This window comes from Labeo rohita, chromosome 13 (genome assembly GCF_022985175.1).
Source record: "Labeo rohita strain BAU-BD-2019 chromosome 13, IGBB_LRoh.1.0, whole genome shotgun sequence".
Taxonomy (NCBI): Eukaryota; Metazoa; Chordata; class Actinopteri; order Cypriniformes; family Cyprinidae; genus Labeo; species Labeo rohita.
The window spans coordinates 30,996,606-31,020,129 of record NC_066881.1 but is presented as its reverse complement, the minus strand read 5'-3'; the positions used below and the strand labels follow the sequence as shown (position 1 = coordinate 31,020,129).

Sequence of the window (23,524 nt, the reverse complement as noted above, 5' to 3'; positions counted from 1 at the left end):
AAAAACCTTTCTACATGTACTGCGTTAGACTAACCAGGACTTGTCACATCACTTACATATTGTTGCTCTTTTGTTGGTTTGTTTCTATTGTACTCATTTCTTGTTGCTTTGGATAAAAGCATCTGCTAAATGATTAAATGTATATAAATGTAATTACAATTTCTGTGATATGATATATTGATATGTTACTTTTTATAGTTTGTTGTTTCATGAATGAAGCTCTTACTACCATTGGGGCATGTTGTCAAAACAAAAACATAAAAGCAAAAAAAAACCTATGTTTATATGTTGTAATTTTATTAGTAGAATTATTATTATTATTTTTTTTTAAATCCCACAGTGATCTAATATAATGATATGCTGTTTTTTGTATATATATATTTTTTATGTTTCATGAATTATGCTCTCACGGCAATTGGGACACGTCACAAAGATTTTATTTCCCGAGCTACATGCCTATTAAGAAATTGTGCTTGTTAAAGTATGTGCTTATTAATAAATTATTTTATTTTATTTTTATTTTTTAAACTGAGGAATATTCACTTGATTAAACAACTGCCACCAGTTTCAGCTATAATATAGTATGTATGTGTAAAATAAAGTGAAAAAAATGTGTTAAAAATAAAGACATAAAAATGATATCTCTCCTGTTAAGTGTTTTTCCATCATTTTTATTTCCCTGCCTGTCTGTCTATCTATCTATCCCTCACAACTTCAAAAGTATTCAAAGTCCATTAAGCATATACAACATTCAAACTTGAAGCTCACTGCTTTTCTTTTCTAGTTTTAATTCTTGAAGTAAGTAGACAATAGTTTTGTACCCTGAATATTTTCAACACAACAACTTCTAAAAAGGTTCCCATGTAATGTAACTTAGCATTTTTGTATATACAGTTCAGTCACTGGAATCTCCCTTTCCAATGGAGAGAGAGAAAGAGACATTACTGTATGGCCTTGAGCCAGTGTGTTGTCAATGTGATATTCAATGTCATGTATCTATGCTGTTATTTCATACTTTTAATGTCTTTTTTGTATTTTGCTTCAATATGTGTTGTAGTCAAGGCCACCGTAAGCGGTTCATCTTATGTAGGGGTCTGCAGCAGGTCTTGTACTTAAACAGCTTTAAAGCACAAATCCCCTTTACAAACAAGGAATACAGCTTGGGACGTTCCACTTTGTTTTGGGGGAACAGTCATTCGCTAAAACGTTATTAACGCGTGGTGTTAATGTATGTGACCCAGCATTTAAACATCGTATTATGTATTTCAGTTTTTAACAACAGGATCTTGTGTAAATATGAGTCAAATTGGAATATCAGTATTTAAATGGATTTTACTCATGATTAACAAAACCCTATTCGGGAGTTGGTATCTTCCACTCGCCAGCTGATCGGCCTCGACTCCCGGTGCGGTCCGTCGGACTGTACGCGGCCGTTAATTTCTTGATTTTTGTCTAAATTACGTCGAATTCATAGTAACGGCCGCTCGTGTCCGCATCCTTCACTTCTTACGCTGCGTTTTCAGCTCGGGGATTTCGTTGTAAAGCATTTTTGGTTAAACGTCGAGCCGAGGAATTCCCACACAAGCACTAGGCCGCAAGCGGATCCCCGGTGTTTCCTGCAGAAACCTGCCGCCTTCACATCGCCGCTATGGGGGACACAGGAAGCGAGCGCAGCAAGCCGCCTAGTATTCCTCCCCGCTGCCCTTGTGGATTTTGGGGGTAAGATGATTCGTTTCACACGTGAGTGCACCCGTGCGCCGAATTTGTGGCAGATATGCCGATAAATGTGAATGAAATGTAAAGTGTTTGTTGTTCATTGTTGTAGGCCGATGGATGGGGGTGGGGAACAACCACTCCTGTTTTTCACATCCACAGCTGCTGTTTCCCCTCGAACACACACATAAAACACCTACATTCATCAAACACACATTACGTTTAAAAACCAAGGCTCATCGAAAACAGATTTGGGCGATTCAGAGCTTTTTAACGAGCCTTGTGAGCTGGACTGACAGATCACTCATATCTCACTGTCCTCTATCACAATCATTGGCTGTGTTTGAAAACCTTATCTACACAGCGTTTCGGCATTATAGATTGTGTAATGTTTGTTTTGCATTAAAAATGCAATGAACTTAACGTTTTTAGCATCATATACGTTTACAGGATGTTTTGGCATTATGGTGGACGTCGTTTTTTGTTACATTTCAAAACCCATAACCAGCATTATAGGGTGCATCTTTTTCTGGCTGTGTTCAAAATCTAGTGTGCTGCCTACTTAGACAACATTTTGAGGTGGCATTATTTTTTTGGATTGTATTTCAGAACCTGGTAAGACTAGGTTAGCCTATCTAGACAGCTTTTTAGGGCATCACAGGTGATATTTTGCTGTTTTTTTTAAAAAAAAACATTGTGTTTTAACCTCCTAGGCTAGGGGGTTTCAATCTTTTAGATGCTACAGACCCCCAATTATGATCATCCTCATTTAATTGACCCCCCCCCCCATCCTAGAATTAAAGACAGCTATATATTTATACAGTTTATACTGTGAAAAATTTATGTTATGAACATGTATAGTTTTTTACATGTGGAAAATGTTTATTATCTGTTGCATTATTACATTATCATACAATTTTCCTAATTATTACTGATTTTAGCAATATTTTTAGTTTTTTGTATGTGTTTAATTTAACCTTTTTACATTTTATTTTAATCAATTTTTATAAAAATTATTTTTTTAAATCTTATGATTAATGCATTTTTTACACTGTTTTTTTCTGCAAACTTTTCCACAGACCTCTAGCACTCCCTTGCAGCCCCCTTGGGGTCCCTTTGCCCCAGTTTAAAAAGCCCTTGTCCTAGACAACATTTTGGGATTTTCTTTTTTTTGGGGACATGCCTCCTACCTAGACAGCATTTTGCCCATTTTATTTGCTTTCATCAGGTTTTGGCATACACTTAAGTGCTGTATGTCCAAACCTATTAGGTAGCCTATCTAGACAACGTATTGAACATTTGATACACACTTCTGATGCCATAAAATGCTGTCTAGGTAGACACCTCCCTAGGTTTTGAGACACAGTCATCGAAGGCTAATGACAGACTGACTTTTTCTTGAGTGACACATCAATCAGGGCTCTTCTTCATGCACGTGTCAGGCTCACAGGTGCAGTCATTTGACACTCCTTACTGTCTGTGCTTCAAACAAATGCACCAAATCTGGGCAAGACCGTGACAGACCTCTGACAGGTGATCATTCAACAGCCCCATATTAGCCATTTGTCCATTTGCTTCCATTAAAAAAAAAAAGATAAAGCAATGGTTGGAACGAATGCTGATGGTACACCAGTAATTACATGTTGCTTCGCTTGTGTATCGGGTGATTTAATCACATAAAGCCCCTCTCACTTTACCCTGTAACTAAGCTATTATAAAATAGGCTAAATTTGCTGTTTTGTGTAAATTAGATTGTAAATCTGGTAATGGTGTCCTTGATTTATTAGGTCAGGGTTTCACAAATGGGGGTTTAGATAACTGAATGTGATAAAAATGCCTGCTAATTCTACATGCATATTTTTAAAACCGACCAATCAGTGATAAATTGGTCGCATTAATCAACTTGCATCCAGCGACCAATTAGAAGACCATTGTGGTTCATTCAGTCCAACAAAGCAAGGTTCAACCAATGATGTGACGGTGGGACTACCTGTTTGAAGACCTGTTTTTTTTGTGATTCTTTCCATTCAAAATTCAATGTCATGCTTTGTTCCAGCTTGCATGAGAATCTATTCAGTATCCATTCCATGTACTTGTTTTAGTGGAAATCTAACTTTTGACATGTTAGGTTCTGTTAAGATGAAGTTTGAGCAAACAGTAGTAATTGCAATAGTATATGATGACCCAATCAAACGCTGTCATTGCCATTTTTTCAGAAGCATTTTCTGGAGTGAACTGAAGGTTTACTTCAAGGTGTGTGTGTGTGAGTGTACATAGGTGTGTGTATTTTAGTAGATAAATATGCTGACACGTGATGAATAATCTACAAATTGGCCTTTTTTGTCTTCGTCATGATCACTGCAGTAATTTTCAGCTCTCTGCTTTAAATGTGTCATGTTTGTGTGACTGAAAGACTCAAATAGATTGTAGCTGTGGTTTATTTTGGACTCTTTATTCAAGTGACACAGTTGCTGTCATTGAAGATGCGCATGAGATTTGAAACCGGACGTTAACGTAGAGCATCATATCTGGTGTTTGATGGCTGTGTATCCTGCAGATTTAAACCACAGCCCATCTCTGTTCTGATTCACTGGCTGTGTTATTTTCCATTCAGACTTAGACTTTAACAGATTGACTGGTTTGCTTTGTGCAGAGATGTATACAGCAAATGTCCTAAAAGAGGTGTATGTTGATTCAGCCTTTTAAGAATTGGGAGTGGATGGCTCTGTTTGCTTGTAAATCAGATGTTTAAAGTTTTACCAGTATCACATTGCTTGTCTTTATTGTGGTTTGTTTAGTGTGCAATGATAAGATTCTTATGATTTAACTGTTGCAAGTTAGTCTGACTGAAACGTGCGTTATTATTTACTCACCGTAAGTCTTTTTCAATAATATCAAAGTCCCTGTTTTCCTTTCACTGGGATTTTTGTTTTTTTAAATAACTGCAACCTCCAAAGAAAGTACAGTTTTAAGTATTGATATGTACAGTAGTTTTGTGTTCAATGAAAAAGAAATCATGCAGGTTAGGAAATAAACGAGGGTGAGTAGAGCTGCCAAATGATTAATATTATTTTATTTTTTTTATTATTATGTTTATAATATATACATAATAAATATACACAGTAAAAACACATAGTATGTAAACAAACTTTTATTTTGAATGCGTTTAATTATGATTAATCTTTTTGCAGCCCTAGAGTAAATCATGATTTGTAAAGGCATTAAGTTTGTTTCATTTGTTAGTCAAAGCTGTCTGTTTGTATGCATCACTGCTTTAGGCTTGGTTTAATGTGTAAAAACTATATGTTAGATGTTGTTTTACTGTTTATTGGTGTATTGGTACATGTAAATGGCAATGATTAAACTGTTTTTTTTCATAACTGTAATATACCATTAAAAATTTTAGTGTATATTGGTTACAATAGCTGTTTGGTCAAAATGATTCATTAGACCTAATGCATGTTTGAATTTTAAATGCATTAAAACGTTAATCGCCAAACCTTATAAAAAGTTAGGGGCTTTCTCGCTGTTTTCTGAATAATTTTACTTAGGTGGTCAAATGAATACCAACAGCCTCTGTTACATGAATAATTTTCTTAGAAATTTCCTCTGTGCTTTATTTATCTTGGTGCTTTGCTGCACCAGTATAAACATTTTCCTGTTTATATCTGGTTTTAGTATGAATAGACTAATGTGGACTAAATTATAGTTCACTTAAATACAAATGGCATGCGATGTCACTAATGTCAGTGGTCTTGTTTTTCAAAAGAAACCAAGGTGTAGGCCTATATTTGTTATGCCTGGCATGCATTAAACTGAGCATGCTTTTGTAAGGTAGTTATTTTGTTTGGGCAAAACATAAAACTTAGCAAACCGATACTTGAGAGAAAGCTTTCGGCTAACCTGTTGCATGTGTAAAAGCAGTCTCAAAACGTGAGTGGTTCTTCCCTCAACCTTGTGTAGACTTGCCCAACTGGTGTTGAATGACACAAGCAAATGCGGCTCTGTTTTGATAACCAGTGACAAGAAAAATTGTGCACACCTACTTGAACTGTAAAACAACAGCACTTTCTCACTAACATGTCAAGATTAAACCAATGGCTATGAAGTATTTGATGGTAAGTCACAAGAGTAAACTCAGCTCATCTTTAGTGCAGTAGGTTATCAGAATATGTAGTTAACTATTAGACAAAGTACACATGAGGATGATAATGCTAGTTAAGAAGCAGAACTTCATCTTTTGCTTCAGAAATTCGAGTCTGCTCTGAATTGATATGCTTTATACAATTTAATTCTCAGGTGATCAGGAGTGATTTAAAATATGTATTTGTCTGTTGTTTGTAAGCGTGTGAATATAAAATCCTTTAATAACGGGATAGTTCACCTAAAATGAAAATTATTATAATTTAATCACCCTCAAATTGTTCCATACCTGTTTGATTTTGAGTAACAAGACACAGCGAACACATTTTTCAAAATGTCTTCTTTTGTATTCAACAGGTTTGAAATGACTTGATGAGTAAATAATGACAGAATTGTCATTTTTGTGTTAACAATTTAAGGTAATTTTATGTCTCATTATAGTTATTTTGCTTGAAAATTTGTATGTTAAACAACTATGTGGTAATGTCTATTTATAGATGGTATATTAAATTAAATACATCATTTCACTTGATTATATTTAGGGTTTTGTTTAGAACTGTATGGATGCAAACCAAAAGATCAGATTATTTCTAATAAAAATGTGTGGTGTGAAAGCTACAGCAAAATCTGTACTGTTCCATAGACATTTCTCTGCGTGTAGATAGAGGGCGCCGCAGTTCAGAGGGGCTGAAGTGTGAAGGGCAGCAGTGGCGTTTAATTTTTCATCCCATTTCCGAACTTCCATCTGGCATCTTCCATTTTAACACCTGTTAGCACGTCGGTCTTCTCATTTTCAAGCATGCATTATCTTTTGGGAGCTGGTGCGGGCAGGGAATGAATGTGGATAGTGAGATCATCTGTTGTGTTTGGATGCGCTGTCCCCTGTGATTCACACAGAATACTCTCATTATTGCTAAAGAAAGCCTTCACCATTTTAATGCTGCTTTAATATTCTGTTTAAGGTAAGTGCGGTAATATCAGACCTTGAACAGCGGCAACTTTTTAAAACGTGCAACCTTCCTGTTGCTTGCTGAGGCGCTGTAGATTTTGATGTCACACAAAGAGATTTGGTGGTTTCTGTGTGCATTCGCTTGAGAATTGACTTCACATGCACTTTGTGGAGTGTCCTGTTTGAGTGAATCAGAGCATTGAGCTAGACAGACAAACTCTCTTGGTCTTTAATGAACACACTGTCTGTTTAGGTATTTTAATGAATTAATATTTGGGGTTTTAAGTTCCTAACCCCAGATATGACCAATAAAATTGATGCTTGCACTAGAAAACACATTGAATGTGATGAGAGAAGACTAATAAAGCTAGAAAATAGATAAAGCTCATTCTTTTAAAGGAATGTTTCACTCAAAAATGAATTCGGGTCATTCCGTGTCAACTCAACCAGAGTTTCCCGGCTCAAATTTTTGATTTTGCTAATATTTTTTCTGAAGAAAGATAGACATGTATAGTGGTGAAAGCCAAAATATTAAATGTCATTGATAAATACTTACTGAGTAATCCACTATTTTGTAGTGGGATGTCAAAATGGCAATTTTCAGCTTAGATTCAGAGTCAAGTTACAGGGGGGGTAAAAATGGCTTCAGAAAGATGGCAGCATCAATATCTTATTTTTACACAGAGATTGGTAGTTCTCTTAGTAAAATCTGTTGACTTTAGCAGTCTTTGTTGCATTATGTGCCAATGGTGACCATTCAAAAATGGGAAAACAGCACTTTTTAAGTTTCTCTCCAAAGTTTGCATGCCTGTAATTCAGAGATGTATGAACGATATCTTAATGCCCTTTTGGATATTAGGTCTTCATAAACCACCTTTGGGCATCTTTTATTTTTAATGTCCTATGAGATTCGGTTCCAGAGATATTGAAATTTCAATATGGCTTCAGGAGAAAATCGTTAAAATTTACACATTTTCAGTGGTCAAAAACCAAATGTGAGTCAGTTTGAAAAAATATGATATTTCATATAAAGAGGAATGTCTTTATACATCATCTTTTATTTATACATCATCTTTCCATTGATGTGTGGTTTGTTAGGATAGGACATTTGGCCGAGATACAACTTGTTTGAAAATCTGGAATCTGAGGGTGCAGTTTACAAAATATCTAGAACATGATCTTTACTTAATATCCTAATGATTTTTGGCATAAAAGAAAAATGTATACTTTTGACCCATACAATGCATTTTTGGCTATTGCTACAAATATACCTGTGCTACTTAAGACTGCTTTTGTGGTCCAGGGTCACAAATAATGTTAAAACTGATGAGATGAATGACATTTCTTTCTATCAAGACAACTGCATTGAACATACCTGTCTGAGTGCATTAAATATTGTTTTTCCAAAGTTTGTGCGCCTGTAACTCAAGAAGTAATAAAGATATTGCAATATGATTTTAGATTCTAGTTGTTAATGAACTTTTCTTTTGGAATCGTAATTTTTAAGTCCCTATATTATTCGGCCCCAGAGATATGGGGATCTCAAAGGAGGCTCCATGTCCAGATTGTTGAATTTTACATTTTCAGTGGTCAGAAACAGGGGTCACTTTGTATACAGCTGTTATCTATTTTATTTAAAGAACAATGTCTGAAGTAGAAATAATGTTGAAATTAGAACTGTATCTTGTTTTTAATCTTTCCTCAGAAAAAGTATTAGCAAAATCCAAAATTTGAGCTGGGAAAGTTTTTGAAATTTGGTTGATTTGACACAAAATGACCCAACTGTCACTTACTCACCCTCATGTTGTTCCAAACATGTATTAGTTTCTATCTTCTAATGAACACACAAAAATATATTATATATGTTATTATAAGTATGTTAGTAACCAAACAGTTGCTGGTAGCCATTGACTTCCATAGTATTTTTAATTTTTTTTACCTCATACTATGGAAGTCAATAGCTACCAGCAACCAGGGTTGGAAATTAATAAGAGCTTGTGGCAAAAATGGCACCAAAATTAACAGAAATGCCCCATATATTCAATACAATGGGGCAAAACATGCCCCTGCACATTTAAACAACAATTTACGGCTATCGCAATTAAAATGTGAAAATGAATGAAAAGTGTCAGTTTCCAGTATTACATGTAAATTCACTCGCACTGCGTCAGATTGCTTTTATGCGCTGTTTTGTGCAGCATTAAGCTTTATAACCAATCAGTTGTGTTTCTGGTGAATTTAGGAATGCATTGGCCATTCAGAGGCCACTTAGGTTAGTCAGCACTGAAAACGCCGGAACTGTTGTTGAGTGCACACACTCGCAAATTCCCTCATCATGAACAACACAGTGCAGATGCGATGTAAATAAAAGATTAATTTTGTAGCATCAGTCATTACAACATGAGTTTTTGCATAACTTGTTCTAGACTTGGCTAACATCATGGATGCTTGTCTATGAAGCTAGAATGTGACATGCCCAAACAAAAGCATTTTATATGCTTTCTATATCAATATTAATAATCATTATTTCAGTGTAAAGAGCAATAATCTACAATAATATATTTTGTCATGATACTGCAGCTCTATGAGCTCCTGTTTTTTGTATGTATAATTTGGATACAATTTTAAACTATTGTTATTGACAACAGTTTAAAAGGTTGATTAAAGTAGTTGGGTAAATGTAAGTATTTGACATATGGTTTTTTATAATAATAAGGTGATTATAAAAATTTGCCTTCACAAATGTAAAAAATTCCAGGGGGCAAATTTTGCCCCTTAATTGAAAAATTAAATTCTGACCTTGCCAGCAACTGTTCAGTTACCAGCGTTCTTCATAATGTCTTCTTTTCTGTTAAGCAAAAGAGGTTTAGAACAATTTGAGGGTGAGACAGAATTTTTTTTTTTAAACTTTTGGGCGAACTAATGGATCCTTTCATGAATCAGTCAAAACAACTCCCAAAGTTGAATTGTTTTTAAAAGAAGTTGAGATTTTGCTGTAAGTGCTAGCAGGTATTACATAATACGCATTTGCTGCTTTTAAGAAGTTTTTTTTTAATTAATTAAAAAACTTACAACATTAAAATGTTAATGTTGTTTTGTTTAGCATGCAGTTAGAGCCAATTATTGGCGGGTGGGTTCATTCTGTAAGAAGCGCAGCATCAATCACATCTCTGAATTAGATTCAGTGTTATTGTGGTTATTTAGTAAAATGGCTTGATTAATGGTGTGATGTGATTTGTGTTATTCAGGTTGTTGAATGTGCCGCACACACTGTGACTCTTCAGAAGGTGGGCTGAGGTGTGTGTGCACAGGAGTCTTGATTGGGCTGTTGCCTCTTTTCATAAGCCGTAATTGCAGATGACATTTAACAGGAGATGTCAGATTAATCCGGAGAGAGGCCAGCTTGATTGGCTTGAAATCATGTGACCGAGGAAGACCATGCACATGAACACACACACACACACAAACAGTCGCATTTCCTGAAAATATATAAAAGTTTGACTGCGCAATGTGTGTAAAATGTCATGCATGTTTCAGGTAAAATGTGTTTTTGTGTGTTTTATTATTTTTATCCAACAGAAGTTGAATACATTATTATTTTTACTTATCATTTTTTAATTATCAAAATATATTTTTTATTTTAATATCTGTTGCCTTTTTAGCATGATTTGCAAATTGATGCAAATTATTTACAATTTGATTCATTTTACTAATATGTTTTTATTTTAAAAAACAATTGTTTGACCTTTATGCGATTTATAATTTTTAAAATTATTTTTTTTATCTATTGCAAAACAGCTTTTTTTAATGCAATCATTTACCCAATAGCTACACAATATAGTAGAAAGTATCTTGTTACTACTTACTGTAGTTACGTATACTACCAGTCAGAAGTGTAACACTAAGATTTTTTTTTTAAAGAAGTCTCTTTAAACAAGCCTGCATTTATTTGATTCGAAGTACAGCAAAAAAGTCAAATTCTGAAATGTTTTTACCATTTAAAATATCAGTTTAAATATTTTTATAATATTTTTTTAAAGTGTAATTTATTCTTGTGATTTCAAAGCTGAATTTTTAGCATCATTACTCTATCACATGATCCTTCAGAAATCAGTCTAATATTCTGATTTACTGCTTAAAAAAACATTTATTATTATTATATTGAAAACAGCTGAGTAGATTTTTTTTTTCCATGTTTCTTTGATAAATAGAAAGTTGATGATGCTGAAAATGTAGCTTTGATGACAGGAATAAATTACATTTTAAGATGTATTCAAACAGAAAGCAGTTATTTTAAATAGTAAAAATATTTTACAATTTACTGTTTTTGCAGGCTTGGTGAGCAGAAGAGACTTTTTAAAAAAAAAACATTAAAGATCTTGCTGTTCAAAAACTTTTGACTGATAGTGTAGTAGAAAGTATCTAATTTGTTGCTACTGGCTGTCATTACATAGCTTTAATTACTGATAATCACCTTCTTTATAGATCATTAGCCAGCAAATCCTTGGTAAACACTGCAAGGGTCATAAAAGTCATAAGTATGGAGTGTGGCTTTATTTAATCGATCCAGGTGGCTGCTTTAAATTGACTCTCTCAAAGACTTTTGTGTTTGTTACTTTTTTCATTTGATCAATGTGAGGTATCATTGGTTGAGGTATTTGCTCTGTAATTAGTTGATTCTTCCATCAGTGTGATCTATTCAGGCTGAATTGCAGACCAGTTTTGGTAGGTGGGCATTATAGCATTGATCAGCTAGTCATAGTGGTCAAAAAGCACCTGATGTGTTTTAACTTATTTCAACAACAGCCGTTTTGCATATTACTCAGTCAGCACAGTCAATAACACCTTTCCAACCTTTTCCATCCCCATCGGTGTTTTCATGTAGCGATGTGCTCTTCTAGACTCAAATGTGCTCATCTTCTTAATATGCATTATTCCTACCCACAATGCCCTGCTCTCTCCCCATGCTTCCTTCCGTCTCCTTGATTGGGCCCTGATTATGATTGCTCTTGATTGTGCTGAAGAAGGTCTGTTGATGTTGTTTTCATTGCTAACCTGTGTCATCCTGAGAAAGACTTTCGAATGCGTGCAGGAAGTGCAACGTGTTTGCGTGCGTGTAAATAAAGTGTTTGATATGTCGCCACCCTCAGCCTGCAGGTAAAGAACAGTGAAGAGCTCTCCACTGAAGAGGCGTCTGAGGCTTTGTTCACACTGCAAACAATTCAGATTTGTTTTTCAAATAGCCCCACTAAAATATCTCATTAAATAGGGATTGCTCTTGTGTAAAACTTGATTTCAAGCCAATATAGGGTTGTTTGCTTTTATATTTACCTGAATAAGTCTGTAAAACACATTTTTATTTAAACTTAAAAAAAAAAATTGACTAAAAATATAAAATATTTTATTCAATATTATTTTTAAAGAGCCTTGAAGTTTTCATGTATTTTTTTTTAAATTTAGTACGTTAGTAAATTAGTATTTAATTTTTTTTTATAAAAAAGGAATGAAACTGCTTATTAGGTTTGGCTGTGGTATTGAAATCTATATCAAGAAAATTAATATTAAATAAAAATATAAAAGATTATAAATATTCAATATTTAAATGTTTTTTTTTTTTGATAGAGCCTTGAAGTTTTAATTTTTTTTTAAATTTAATTTAGTATATTAATAAATTGGTTTTATTTCTCTTTTTTTTAATATATATAAAAAAGGAATTAGGTTCATAAGGTTTTGCTGTGGTATTGAAATCTTTAACAAGAGTCATGAAATTTTACTAATTTTGGGGTTAACTGCTAATATTTTGCTGTTACAGGGGTCATTTTACAATAAAGATGTGCTCTTTCTCTATACAGATGTTTAAGAGAGTATCTTCTTTGTCACCTTTTCTCTTTCCAGGTCCAGCAAAACCATGAACCTTTGCTCCAAATGTTTTGCTGGTAAGTTACTTACATTACACGGTTTATATAATCACGATTATGCTTAAATCAGTGTGTCTGAGAGACTCTCACGCTCGCTCTGTTCTCTCCGTCAGACATACAGAAGAAACAGCCAGACGAGGACTGCACTCCAGAGCCCGCCCCCAGCTCAAGCAATAGCCAATCAGCAGTCTTCTGTAACGAGACGAGCAGCAGCAGTAGCCAAACCCTGTCCTCCAAGCCAGCCAGCTCTGAAGAGCCCTCGACAGAAGCCACGTCTCTTCCTGCACAGGACGGTGAGGACACACAAATTTGGTCTTCTAATAACCGAGATGATATTTCAGCACTCATCACATCTAGTCTCCGAAGGGCTCTAATCATTTTAATATCGCACAGCAGTCATAGAGAACGATAGACCTCTGAAAGCTAATACTGCAGATTAAAGATCAACAGACACATTAGGATGTGTTTGTTTATTAGTTTGTAGGAATGTGAAATGACAGCTAGAGATCTAGACCATTCTCAAATGGTGTTTTCCAGAGAAAAGTGCTTATAAATAGCAATGCCAAGGTCATGGGTTTGATTTCCAGGGAATGCATGAACTCAAATGCAATGTGTGTCGCTTCTTATTAATGCGTCTGCCAAATGCATAAATCTTAATCTTGTATCAATCTCTCTCTCACAGAAGTCTCCAGTACAGACACAGCTCGCGGCACGCTATCCACTCCTACAAAACGACCCTGCGACTCAGGTACACCTCATCACTGCTCTCGTGTATGTGTGTGTCTGACAGCTTTTAATAGTCTAGCACATCTCACCACTGAGGAACTGTTGTAAATGTACAGCAGTGTACAAATGTGGTTATAAAAACTCAAAGCAGCTGTTTGAAGGTAATCAGGTGTTTGAAATTGCACAGAAGTTACCTTTATCTCTAATGTTTTGTCATTATATTGTTTTAGCAAACATAATTCAGTTATTTTAAAAATACAGCTGTCAAAGTATGTTTTTTTTGTGAATCAATGCAGAAATGTGATTCATTGCTTTACACAGTCCTCACCACCTCTTCATCCACAAAAACAAAGAGTTTTAAAGCTCTAAAACCAATGAAAGCTCTGGTTTAGACTGACTAACCAAGGTCAAAGAGAGCTAAATCAATAGAGTTGAAGCTCTGGTCAAACCATGACGCTGTCTAGTGTATGTGCAACGTTTTTGCAGACTCTGAAGTCACTCTGCAGTGGCTCCATGTTATTCCCGCTTCTTAGGATTGGGTGGTATGGCCATATATATTATGATACACATCTGTAGGGCATAGAAAATTCGCAAATTTAGTTCTCTTTTATGGCCTGTTGTGTTTAAATAGTCAGTATACACACAAACGTAGTTGGTTATGTTAAAACCTGATGTGTATCAGTTAGGAATGTAACTTTATTATCAATATCGTGGTATTACGATAGCAAAACTGTCTCAATATTATCATGGTCACATGACGATATGAAACAAATAGGTCCTTTGGGCAAAAAGTGTAGTTTTTAAAATATATTTGAACTTCTTATTCTAACATAAAAGGTCTTTAAAGTTGTGTTTTGGGTCATTATGCTTTGACACAGTATCTGTCAAATGAACTAAAACCGAAAGTGCAATATGGCTTAATGCCTTCATCAAGTCTGTTTTCGCTGCTCGTTTCAAAGTGAAGCGCACACTATGTGCAGGCAATCAGCTTGTGATCTGGTGTTTTCCGCACCCCAGAACTGTTCCGTTCGCAGTGAATGAATGCAGTGAACTTGTTTATTGCATGTACTGTGAGTTTAGCGTTCATTTGTGAATGCAGTGACCACCAGTTATGCTTTATTTTCACGGCAGATGATTACAGCATTTCACAAGATTTGTAGTAAGCCCGTTTTCACCAAAGCTGGACTTTTCCTTCAAAATCAAAGTTTTCTGCTGTTTCCATCAAAATAAAAGTTTAGAAATGCAGTATGAATTGCTGACAGCTAGCAGTTGAATGGGTAACATTACTGGAGTCCAAATTCAAAATATCTCTTTCAAGTGTAGAAATTAGAAAAGAAGCATTGTAATTTTCCTACTGTACTGTAAAGCAAAAATAATATATCTTTGAAATATTAATTTTTATTTATTTTACAGTGCAGTTATTTTACAATATATGGTTATTACTGTCTTTGTTGTTATTATATTCTAATTGGTTAGTGTTCCTAAGACACCAGTGTGAATGTAAATTAGACTGACAGTATATTACATATAACAAGAGGGTTGATTCCATTTTAATGTTCAGGTAGAGGTAAAGTTCAAGTCAATTCACTGAATTTTTCGGACTTACGTTTTCTTAGTTCAGAACATGGGTTGGAGCTTTTATTTTCTAACTTTGTTAGAATAATTTAACTTTAAAATGTCTTTTTTTTTCAGTTGTTCATTTGTCTTTTTTTTTTTTTTTAATATTGCAATAAATATCGTATTGTGAAATTTTGATATTGTTACATCTCTAGTGTCAGTATATTACATCTGTGCATTAGGTCTTAAAGTGACAGCAGCCTGATTTAATTGGTGCAAAATAAAAAGAGAAAAACACTCACTGCTCTTGACTGAATAGCTCCTGTAGCTTTAATTTTTTAATTTGTACAGTAAAGACTATGCAGTGTTTTTTTTTTTTTTTTTTTAATATATACGTTTAATTAAATGGTAACCTTTGACTTCCATAGAGTGCAAAAAAAATTGCTATGGAAGTCAGTGGCTACCAGTTTGTTTATGAACATTTTTCAAAGTATCTTCTTTTGTGTTAAACAAATAAGAAACTCATACAGGTTTGGAACAACTGGAGGTTGAGTAAATCAGCAAAGTCTTATTTTGGGGTGAACTGTCTCTTTAAATGCTACTACTGTTAAATAGACTCATAAACTCATATTGACATATATTCATAAACTCATTTATTCATATGTTGAAACAAGGTTTTGGTTACTGGGTCTAAACTTAGTGTCCAACTAGCAACCATTCAGAACATTTTAGCATGTGCCTAGCAAGGCCTACATCGTTTAAAGAGTTAGATTAAAACCCCTAAAACTGAAAAGTCTGTCATTAATTACTTCCAAACCCGTAAGACATGAAATCTGAGAGCTTGCATTGACAGCAACGCCAGACACATTCAAGGCGCATAAAGGTAAGGACATTGTTAAAATAGTCCATCAATGGTTCATCCATAATAATGTTTATTTATTTTTTGCCGCAATAAGTATAAGCTTCACTTGGACTATTTTAATGATGTCCTTACTATGTTTCTGGGCCTTGAATGTGGAAGAATTTGAAATTCGGATTTCATCAAAAATATCATAATTTGTCTTTCGAAGATAAACAAAGGTCTTACGGGTTTGAAATGACATAAGGGTGAGTAATTAATGACAGAATTTTCATTTTTGGGTGAACTATCCCTTTAAACCCTTAAATAGTAATGCACTTGCAACTGCATTGAAATGTGCGTGTGTGTTTGTGCGTTCAGCCTCAGGTTCGGAGAGCGAGTCGTCTCCGGAGAAGCGTGTTCGTGTGGGAGAGGCCTCATGTTCTGACGATTCTCCACGAGTTCCCAAGCAGAAAAACCGTCGGCGGTGCCATCGCTGCCAAACCAAACTGGAGCTCGTACAACAGGAGCTGGGGTCCTGTCGCTGTGGTTAGTATGGCCGTCATCAGCTGCGAGATGATGTGACAAAACTGTAATGCTTCCTGATTCGCCTGCGTGGACTCTGGACAGCTTTGTTGATGATAACGAAAGTTCTCTAGTTTTGTCGCGTCGCATCAGTAGTTCGAAGACGCGTACAATGATGTAAATGATGGGCTTTGCAATTCTGCCGAGTCCACGCGGGCCTGCTCATTCCTCACATGACTGTTTGCAATTTCAGCAAGAACTTTTAGAACTAAAGGAGTATATTTAACCCCCCTCAGTCATTTAAATTTTAGACACTAACTGTAGGTAATGAAATAAAGGGAGCATTTAAACATAATTGCGCAGCTAACATCAGTTCTCCTGCCTGTGCTACTTATTTTTCATCTTGTTTTGTTAAACTGAAGGTGGTATTGTAAGTCATCAGTCTAATGACAATTCCCACTGCTCTGCTAATACACTTATGGATCTGACTGTTCCCGTGACAGCTCGCATCTGAGTCATTATCCCACCGGGGTTTATCTCAGACGGGCCTCCCGCGGTTATTCGACGCCGACAACTCTGCCGCATTTTCCTCCTAGGGTTAGGAAAATCTGTTTGGATGCTGTTCGGATGTAGAGTAACGTATAATAACCTGCGGTCCAGTGAGCGAGTAATCGATTTAAAGGAGTTGCTCACACTAGAAATTTAAGTTGGCTGAAAATTTACTCATCCGAGATGTAGGTGAGTTTGTTTCTTCATCTGAATGTTTAGCATTGCATCCCTCGCTCACCAATGGATTCTTTGCAGTGAATGGGTGCCCTCAGAATGAGCTGATTAAAAACCTCACAATAATCCACAAGTAATCCACACCATTCCAGTCCATCAATTAACATCTTGTGAAAAGCTTTAAACTGTTGCTTCTGGCCAAACTTTGCAGCCATAGTCCATAATATTGCTTTTTCCAGTGAAAAGTCTATCCCCTGTTGTCTTCTCATGTGAAAATCCACCGACATATTTATTTAGAACTGTTTTGGACTGTTTTCATGTATTAGCAGTGCTTGAACTGTGCATATTTCTTTCCTGATTTAGATGAGATGACTTTTTCACTGGAGAAAGCTATATTATGGATTTTTTTTTTTTAACCAGAAGCAGCAGTTTGAAGTTAAAAAAAAATCTTAATGATGGATCTGTTTATTACAAACTTTTCGCTTCACAAGACGTTTACTTATGGACTGGAGTCATGTGGAATACTTGTGGAGTGTTGTGATGTTTTTATCACCTGACGGCACCCATTCATTGGTGAGAAAGTGATGTAATGCTATATTACTCCAAATCTGTTACTATGAAGAAACCAACTCATCTACATCTTGGATGGCCTGAGGGTGAGTATGTTTCCAGCTGATTTTTAATTTTAGTGTTTGGCTAATAGGAACCACCTCATTTAAGCAAATCTTTCATGAATCGGGCAGCACATTATGCTTTGTTCATGGTTGCATGCAGTCAGTGGGAACAACACTGCACCATGTTTTTCTTTCTCATCAGACAATGCAAGAGCTGCCAACTCATCTACAATATATATGCACATTTTTTACTGTGTGGCTGCAGCTTCAGCGACGTCGCTCCTGAATAGCACTACATGATGCACTGGTGTGTGCAGTGCCGTGCAGCTCTTCTGTGGCTGCAGTAATTGAAACATTGTAAGCTTTTAATCATCTCTGACTCATTAAAAACACCATGTGTATTAATGAATATATTAAACTGCTTAACGAGACTCTCTTCTTAATGAGGCTCTTAAGACGGAATGGATCCTCTGTCGTGTGCAGAGCTGGTTTTTATTTACTTGGAAATGAGCTCAGATCACAGATCACAGATTTTATTCCTAAGAAGTCAGCCTACGCTTAGCCTACCTATAGTGGTGTTTGCTAGCATTGATATTGCGCAACTTGGTCTAAAGTTGATGTCCAGTAAAAAAAAAAAAAAAAGAAATAAACAAATGTATACTTTTATTTATTTATTTATTTATTTATTTATTTATTTATTTATTCTCGTATTATCTAGCTTCTACCACAGATTTCTGAAAAAGCAAATCTGAATACACAATTTTGTGTATTCAAGTCATACCAATAAACCACTACATTGAAACTAAATTTAAATTGAGACTTAAATTGATAAAAATAGGTAAGATAAAATAAATAAATTTATGAGATTGTATTGAAAGAGAAACCAGAGCCATATTATTGCAAACAAATGTAAATGCACAATTACTTTTATTCCAACTAAACACTAAATTGAAAACTGAAATTAGATTTGGAGAGTGGATAAAAATGGCAAAAAGCACTAAAAAGAATTGCACTGAAGGATTGACTTTAGGATATCAGAAAGACATGGGTTTATTTATTAAAATTATTTTTTTTTTTTTATCTTGTTTGCAAATTGGTATTTTTTAAAATATATATTTTGACATATTTTGATACTTAAGCAGTATCTAGCTTTAGGATATTAGAAAGACTGGGTTATTTTATTTTCTATTTTTATTTAACTTTATTTTATTTTTTATTATTTTTTTTATTTTATATTTTTGCTTTCCACGTGTTTTTAAAAATATTTTATGTCCTATTATTTAGCTTTTAACATAGCTAAATATTTCATATTCTAACTGAACACTAAATTGAAAACTGAAATTAGATTTGGAGAGGAAATAAAAATGGCAAAAAAGCGCTAAACAGAATTGCACTGATGGACAGACTTTAGCAATATCTATCTTTAGGATATCAGAGAAACTTGGGGATTTTTTATTGTATTTATTTATTTTTTTCACTTAAAAACATTTATTATTTGTTTGGTTTATTTATTAAAATATTTTTGCTTTTCATGTATTTTTGTTAAATATTTTATGTCCTATTTTTTTTAAGCTTCTAACGTAGCCAAATATTTCATATTCCAACTGAACACTAATTAAAAAATTTGATTTGGAGAGGGGATAAAAATGCCAAATAGCACTAAACAGAATTTCACTAAAGGATGGACTAGCTTTAGGATATCAGAGAGACTTGGGTTTATTTTTACCTTGTTTGCAAATTCTTTTTCTTTTTTTTTTTTTTATATTTTGACATATTTAGCTTTTAACATGTCTAAGCTACAAAACAAAGCTAAATGCACAATTATTTTTATTCCAACCGAACACTAAATTGAAAACTGAATCTAGATTTGGAGAGAGGGAAAAAAAGGCAAAAAAGCACTAAACAGAATTGCACTGAAGGACAGACCTGAGCATTATCTATCCTTAGGATATCACAGAAACCTGGAGGTAGGCTGTTTTTTTTTTCTTTTTTGTACTTGTTCTAGTTCCTAACCACATCCAAAAACACCTTCATCATGCCAGTGTTGCACTGCATGGGCAAGCACCACTCCAATCCATTTCTTTTTACTTGATGATCTGAGATCATTATAATCTCTCTGCCAGCTCTAAAAAAGCCAACACTTCAGCAGGGCTAAGGGTGACGTAATGAGTGACTTTTCAGAGCCATTCCCGATGTCTTAAAGAGGAGGCGCGTGTAGGGAACAAGATGTGCTCCTAAGCATGCTGTTAAAATTCGTTAAACCGACTGTTACGTGCTGTGCTATTAAAATCAACCTTGAGCAGATTATACAACTCTTTCATCTCATTTTGATCGTTCTCCCTCTCTCGTTCTCAGGTTATGTGTTCTGCATGTTGCACCGGTTGCCGGAGCAACACGACTGTATGTTTGACCATCTGGGCCGCGGCCGAGAGGAAGCCGTGCTGAAGATGGTTAAACTGGACCGCAAGGTGGGCCGAACCTGCCAGCGCATCGGAGAGGAGTGCTCTTGAACGCCCCCCTTCACACACGCACGCACACACACACACACACACACACACACACACACATTCTCACTCGCAAACACACACACACACACGTATCCACCGACTCACTCACCTGTTAGTGGCATCTTTTTTCCTCCACATCTCAGAGGACCTACACCCCTGCTTGACCTCTGACCTCTGACCTGTGACCCCTCTCAGCAGCCTCGTGCTCATCACACACAGGCGACCCGCACAGCCTTAACTTTCTGTTATCTGTCCCTCCACACGCGCCCAAACGCAGGTCAGCAGGTCAGACGAATTTGGCCGTCTGTACTTTGGAGAACTGCTCTCGTCTCAGAGGCTGCGATCGACTCCAGGGGAAACACATCGATCGATCGAGACCTCTGGGAACTTCTGCTCTGGACGTTCCGATGACAGACACTCACCGAGGGAATGGGGGGGCGACCTGGATCACACGAGTCACCCCGTCCCGGGACAAAATAAAAAAAAAGAAAAAAGAAGCCTGGCTCTGCCGCGGCCCGTCGGCTCGAGCCGCGTCAGAGCTGTGCCCGTTTTCCTTGCGTACACTCACACTCACATATGCACTTACAGCCGTGTTTTCATACGCCGTTCGGCACGAGGGCCGAGGCGAAATCAAGACGGTACCCTTTGGTTTGGGTTCGGTTGGGAAAGGGCCGCCCACAGCTCATCTGAGAACTAGTTCGTTCAGGTCTGAATAAACACACTCTGTAACCTCGTACGACTCCCATCAGCCCTTGCATCATACACTCTGCCTCTTTTAAAGCAGCTGAAGATCTCGGTGGCTTTTTTTGCCCTTTTTTCTCGCTTTCTCTCCTTCATTCTCACTAGTTCCTGTGCTTTCTCCTGCCTGCTCATGCTAACCTTTCTTTCTATGTTCTCTTGATTCGTTCTCTCTTTTTTTTTCTTTCTTTCTTTCCTTCCTTCCCTCCCTCACATGCATTATGGAGGGATGTGTTCAGCTCTGGTGGGAACGAGGAAGGCGGAGTCTCAATTTACCGGCGCTTTTTTTTTTGTTTCTTTTATTTTAGTTTTTTTATTACTTTGACTGGTTTTCTGTTGAGATGTCGACATGGACAGAACTGAAGAAAAGAGATGAATATTGTGTATCTTAAGAAAAATCCTTATTTAACCTCCTTTGTGTTTCTGGTTAACTCTCACTCTAAGCATAGAGCTGCATTACTTTGCCCTTTTTAGGTTAACATTAAAAAAAACATACAAAAAATGAAGATATGGATAAGATAAAATTCTGTAGCCTTTCTTTTTTTGTTTTCTTGTTTTCCTTTTTTTCCTTTCCTCTTTTGCTGAAAAAGAATAAAACTGGATTAGAGGATGTGTGGCATGCTTTTCTTTTTTACTGTATTATGGGTGGTTTTCAATTACATGCACAATTTGTGCAAAAATATGCAGCTGAAAAATGCAAAGAACAATTCAAAATTATACTAATACACTACCATTCAAAAGTTCGGGGTCAATATAGTTACCAAGGCTGCATTTATTTGATTAAAAATGCTGTAAAAACACTAATATTGTAAAATATTTTTATAATTTCAAATAACCATTTTGAATGTAATTTAAAATGTAATTTATTTCTGTGATGCAAAGCTGAATTTTCAGCATCATTACTCCAGTCTTCAGTGTCACATGATCCTTCAGAAATTATTTTACAGTGCTGATTTGCTACTCAAGAAAAATTCTTTATCATTATCAGTGTTGAAAACAGTTGAGCTTAATATTTTTATTGGAAACTGGTGATTTTTAGAAAATGATAGGAAAATTTTGTAACATTTAAAATGTTTATTTATTTATTTATTAAGATTAATTTTTGCTATTTTTGTCTTCATTACTATTATTGAACAGTGTAAAGATGGGGAGCAGGATCGGGAGAGTTCCTCGAGTCGGGATTCAAACTTGGGACGCCCGTAGCACAGTGACTGATGATTTTTAGAAAGTGATAGGGATATTTTGTAAGATTTTAGATGTTTTTATTTTTGGCAGTTTTGCCTGTATTATTATTGTAGGACAGTATAGTGACAAGGAGCGGGAGCAGGAAAGGTCCTCGAGTGCAGGTTTGAACCTCGGGACACCTGTAGCGCAATGATGATTTTTGTTAAATGATAGCAATATTTTGTAAGATTTTAAATGTTTTTACTGTCACTTTTTTTAACATTTATATTTGCTGTTTTTCCTTTATTAATTGTATAGAACAGTATAGAGACAGGGAGCAGGATTTGGAAAGGTCCTCGAATCCAGTTTCGACCTCGGGACGACCGTAGCGCAGTGACTGATGATTTTTAGAAAATGATAGGAATATTTTGTAAGATTTTAAATGGTTTTTAAAGTCACTTTTGTTTTAAGGTTGTTTTAAGATTTATTTATTTTGGTGTTTTGCCTTTGTTGTTATTATAGGACAGTATAGAGGCTGGGAACAGGATCGGGAAAGCTCCTCGTGTCGGGATTTGAACTCGGGACACCCGTAGTGCAATGACTGTTGATTTTTAGAAAATGATAATATTTTTTAAGATTTTAAACGTTTTTAAAGTCACATTTTATTAATTTATTTTTGGTGTTTTTTCCCCCTTTATTACTATTATAAGACAGTATAGAGACAGGGAGCGGGATCGGGAAAGGTCCTTGAGTCGGATTCGAACTCGGGATGCCCGTAGCGTAGTGATGATTTTTAGAAAATGATAGGAATATTTTGCAAGATTTTAAATGTTTACTGTCTTTCCCCCCCCCCCAAAGATTCATTTTTGCCATTTTGCCTTTATTATTAGTATAGGACACTATAGAGACGGACGGTGGGATTCGAACTCGGGACGCCCGTAGTGCAGTGACTCTATATGTCGGCTTGGGTTTACTGTCACTTTTGAATAATTTAATGCATACTTGCTGAATATAACTATCAATTTTTTTCCTTCTCTGCAAAAAATATCTTATAGAGGGTTTGCTCTTACGTCGTGATTTGGTCATTTACACGAATGCGTGGCCATTCTGGCGATACTCGGATGTAAACAACAGCATGGATTGCACATTTAATGTAGTGAATATGTTGTTCTGCTAATTTATTTGTCTAAACCATGGAAAAACATGTGGAAGCTGCTAAATTATTTAGAGAAGGACTTAGTAAGCAGGACAAACTAAATAGTTGGTGAAGATACATATGAGCAGTATTAAGTTATTAGCCTAATATTTCACTTACCTGACTGGAAATAAGAACAAACACGAATGTTGTCAAGATCCTTGTGCTGGAATTCCTGGTTCAGTTTGACCAAACAAAAACGCCTTTTGTTCAG

At 35.6% G+C, this 23,524-nt stretch overlaps 1 protein-coding gene across 3 annotated transcripts; it reads left to right on the top strand.

Annotated features, from left to right (window-relative positions):
- Window positions 1-1,376: 1,376 nt before the first annotated feature.
- zfand3 (zinc finger, AN1-type domain 3) lies at window positions 1,377-21,561 on the top strand. 3 transcript variants are annotated; one of them, XM_051125885.1, is made up of 6 exons: window positions 1,377-1,719; window positions 12,701-12,741; window positions 12,837-13,016; window positions 13,406-13,471; window positions 16,226-16,393; window positions 20,062-21,561. In XM_051125885.1, exons 1-6 carry the CDS (start codon window positions 1,649-1,651, stop codon window positions 20,214-20,216), a joined length of 681 nt encoding a protein of 226 aa, XP_050981842.1. In that variant the 5' UTR covers window positions 1,377-1,648; the 3' UTR covers window positions 20,217-21,561. The 3 variants fall into 3 exon arrangements, with proteins under 3 accessions (XP_050981842.1, XP_050981845.1, XP_050981843.1); XM_051125888.1 differs by having other exon boundaries at window positions 1,377-1,740; XM_051125886.1 differs by lacking the exon at window positions 20,062-21,561 and adding an exon at window positions 17,909-18,081.
- Window positions 21,562-23,524: the final 1,963 nt, after the last annotated feature.

Excerpts from the sequence above, each read along its gene's own strand:
- zfand3 (XM_051125885.1), top strand. The coding sequence starts at position 1,649 with ATGGGGGACACAGGAAGCGAGCGCAGCAAGCCGCCTAGTATTCCTCCC. Across the intron at positions 13,017-13,405 it reads GTCTCTTCCTGCACAGGACG|AAGTCTCCAGTACAGACACA; the intron begins GTGAGGACACAC and ends TCTCTCTCACAG. Across the intron at positions 16,394-20,061 it reads GCTGGGGTCCTGTCGCTGTG|GTTATGTGTTCTGCATGTTG; the intron begins GTTAGTATGGCC and ends TCTCGTTCTCAG.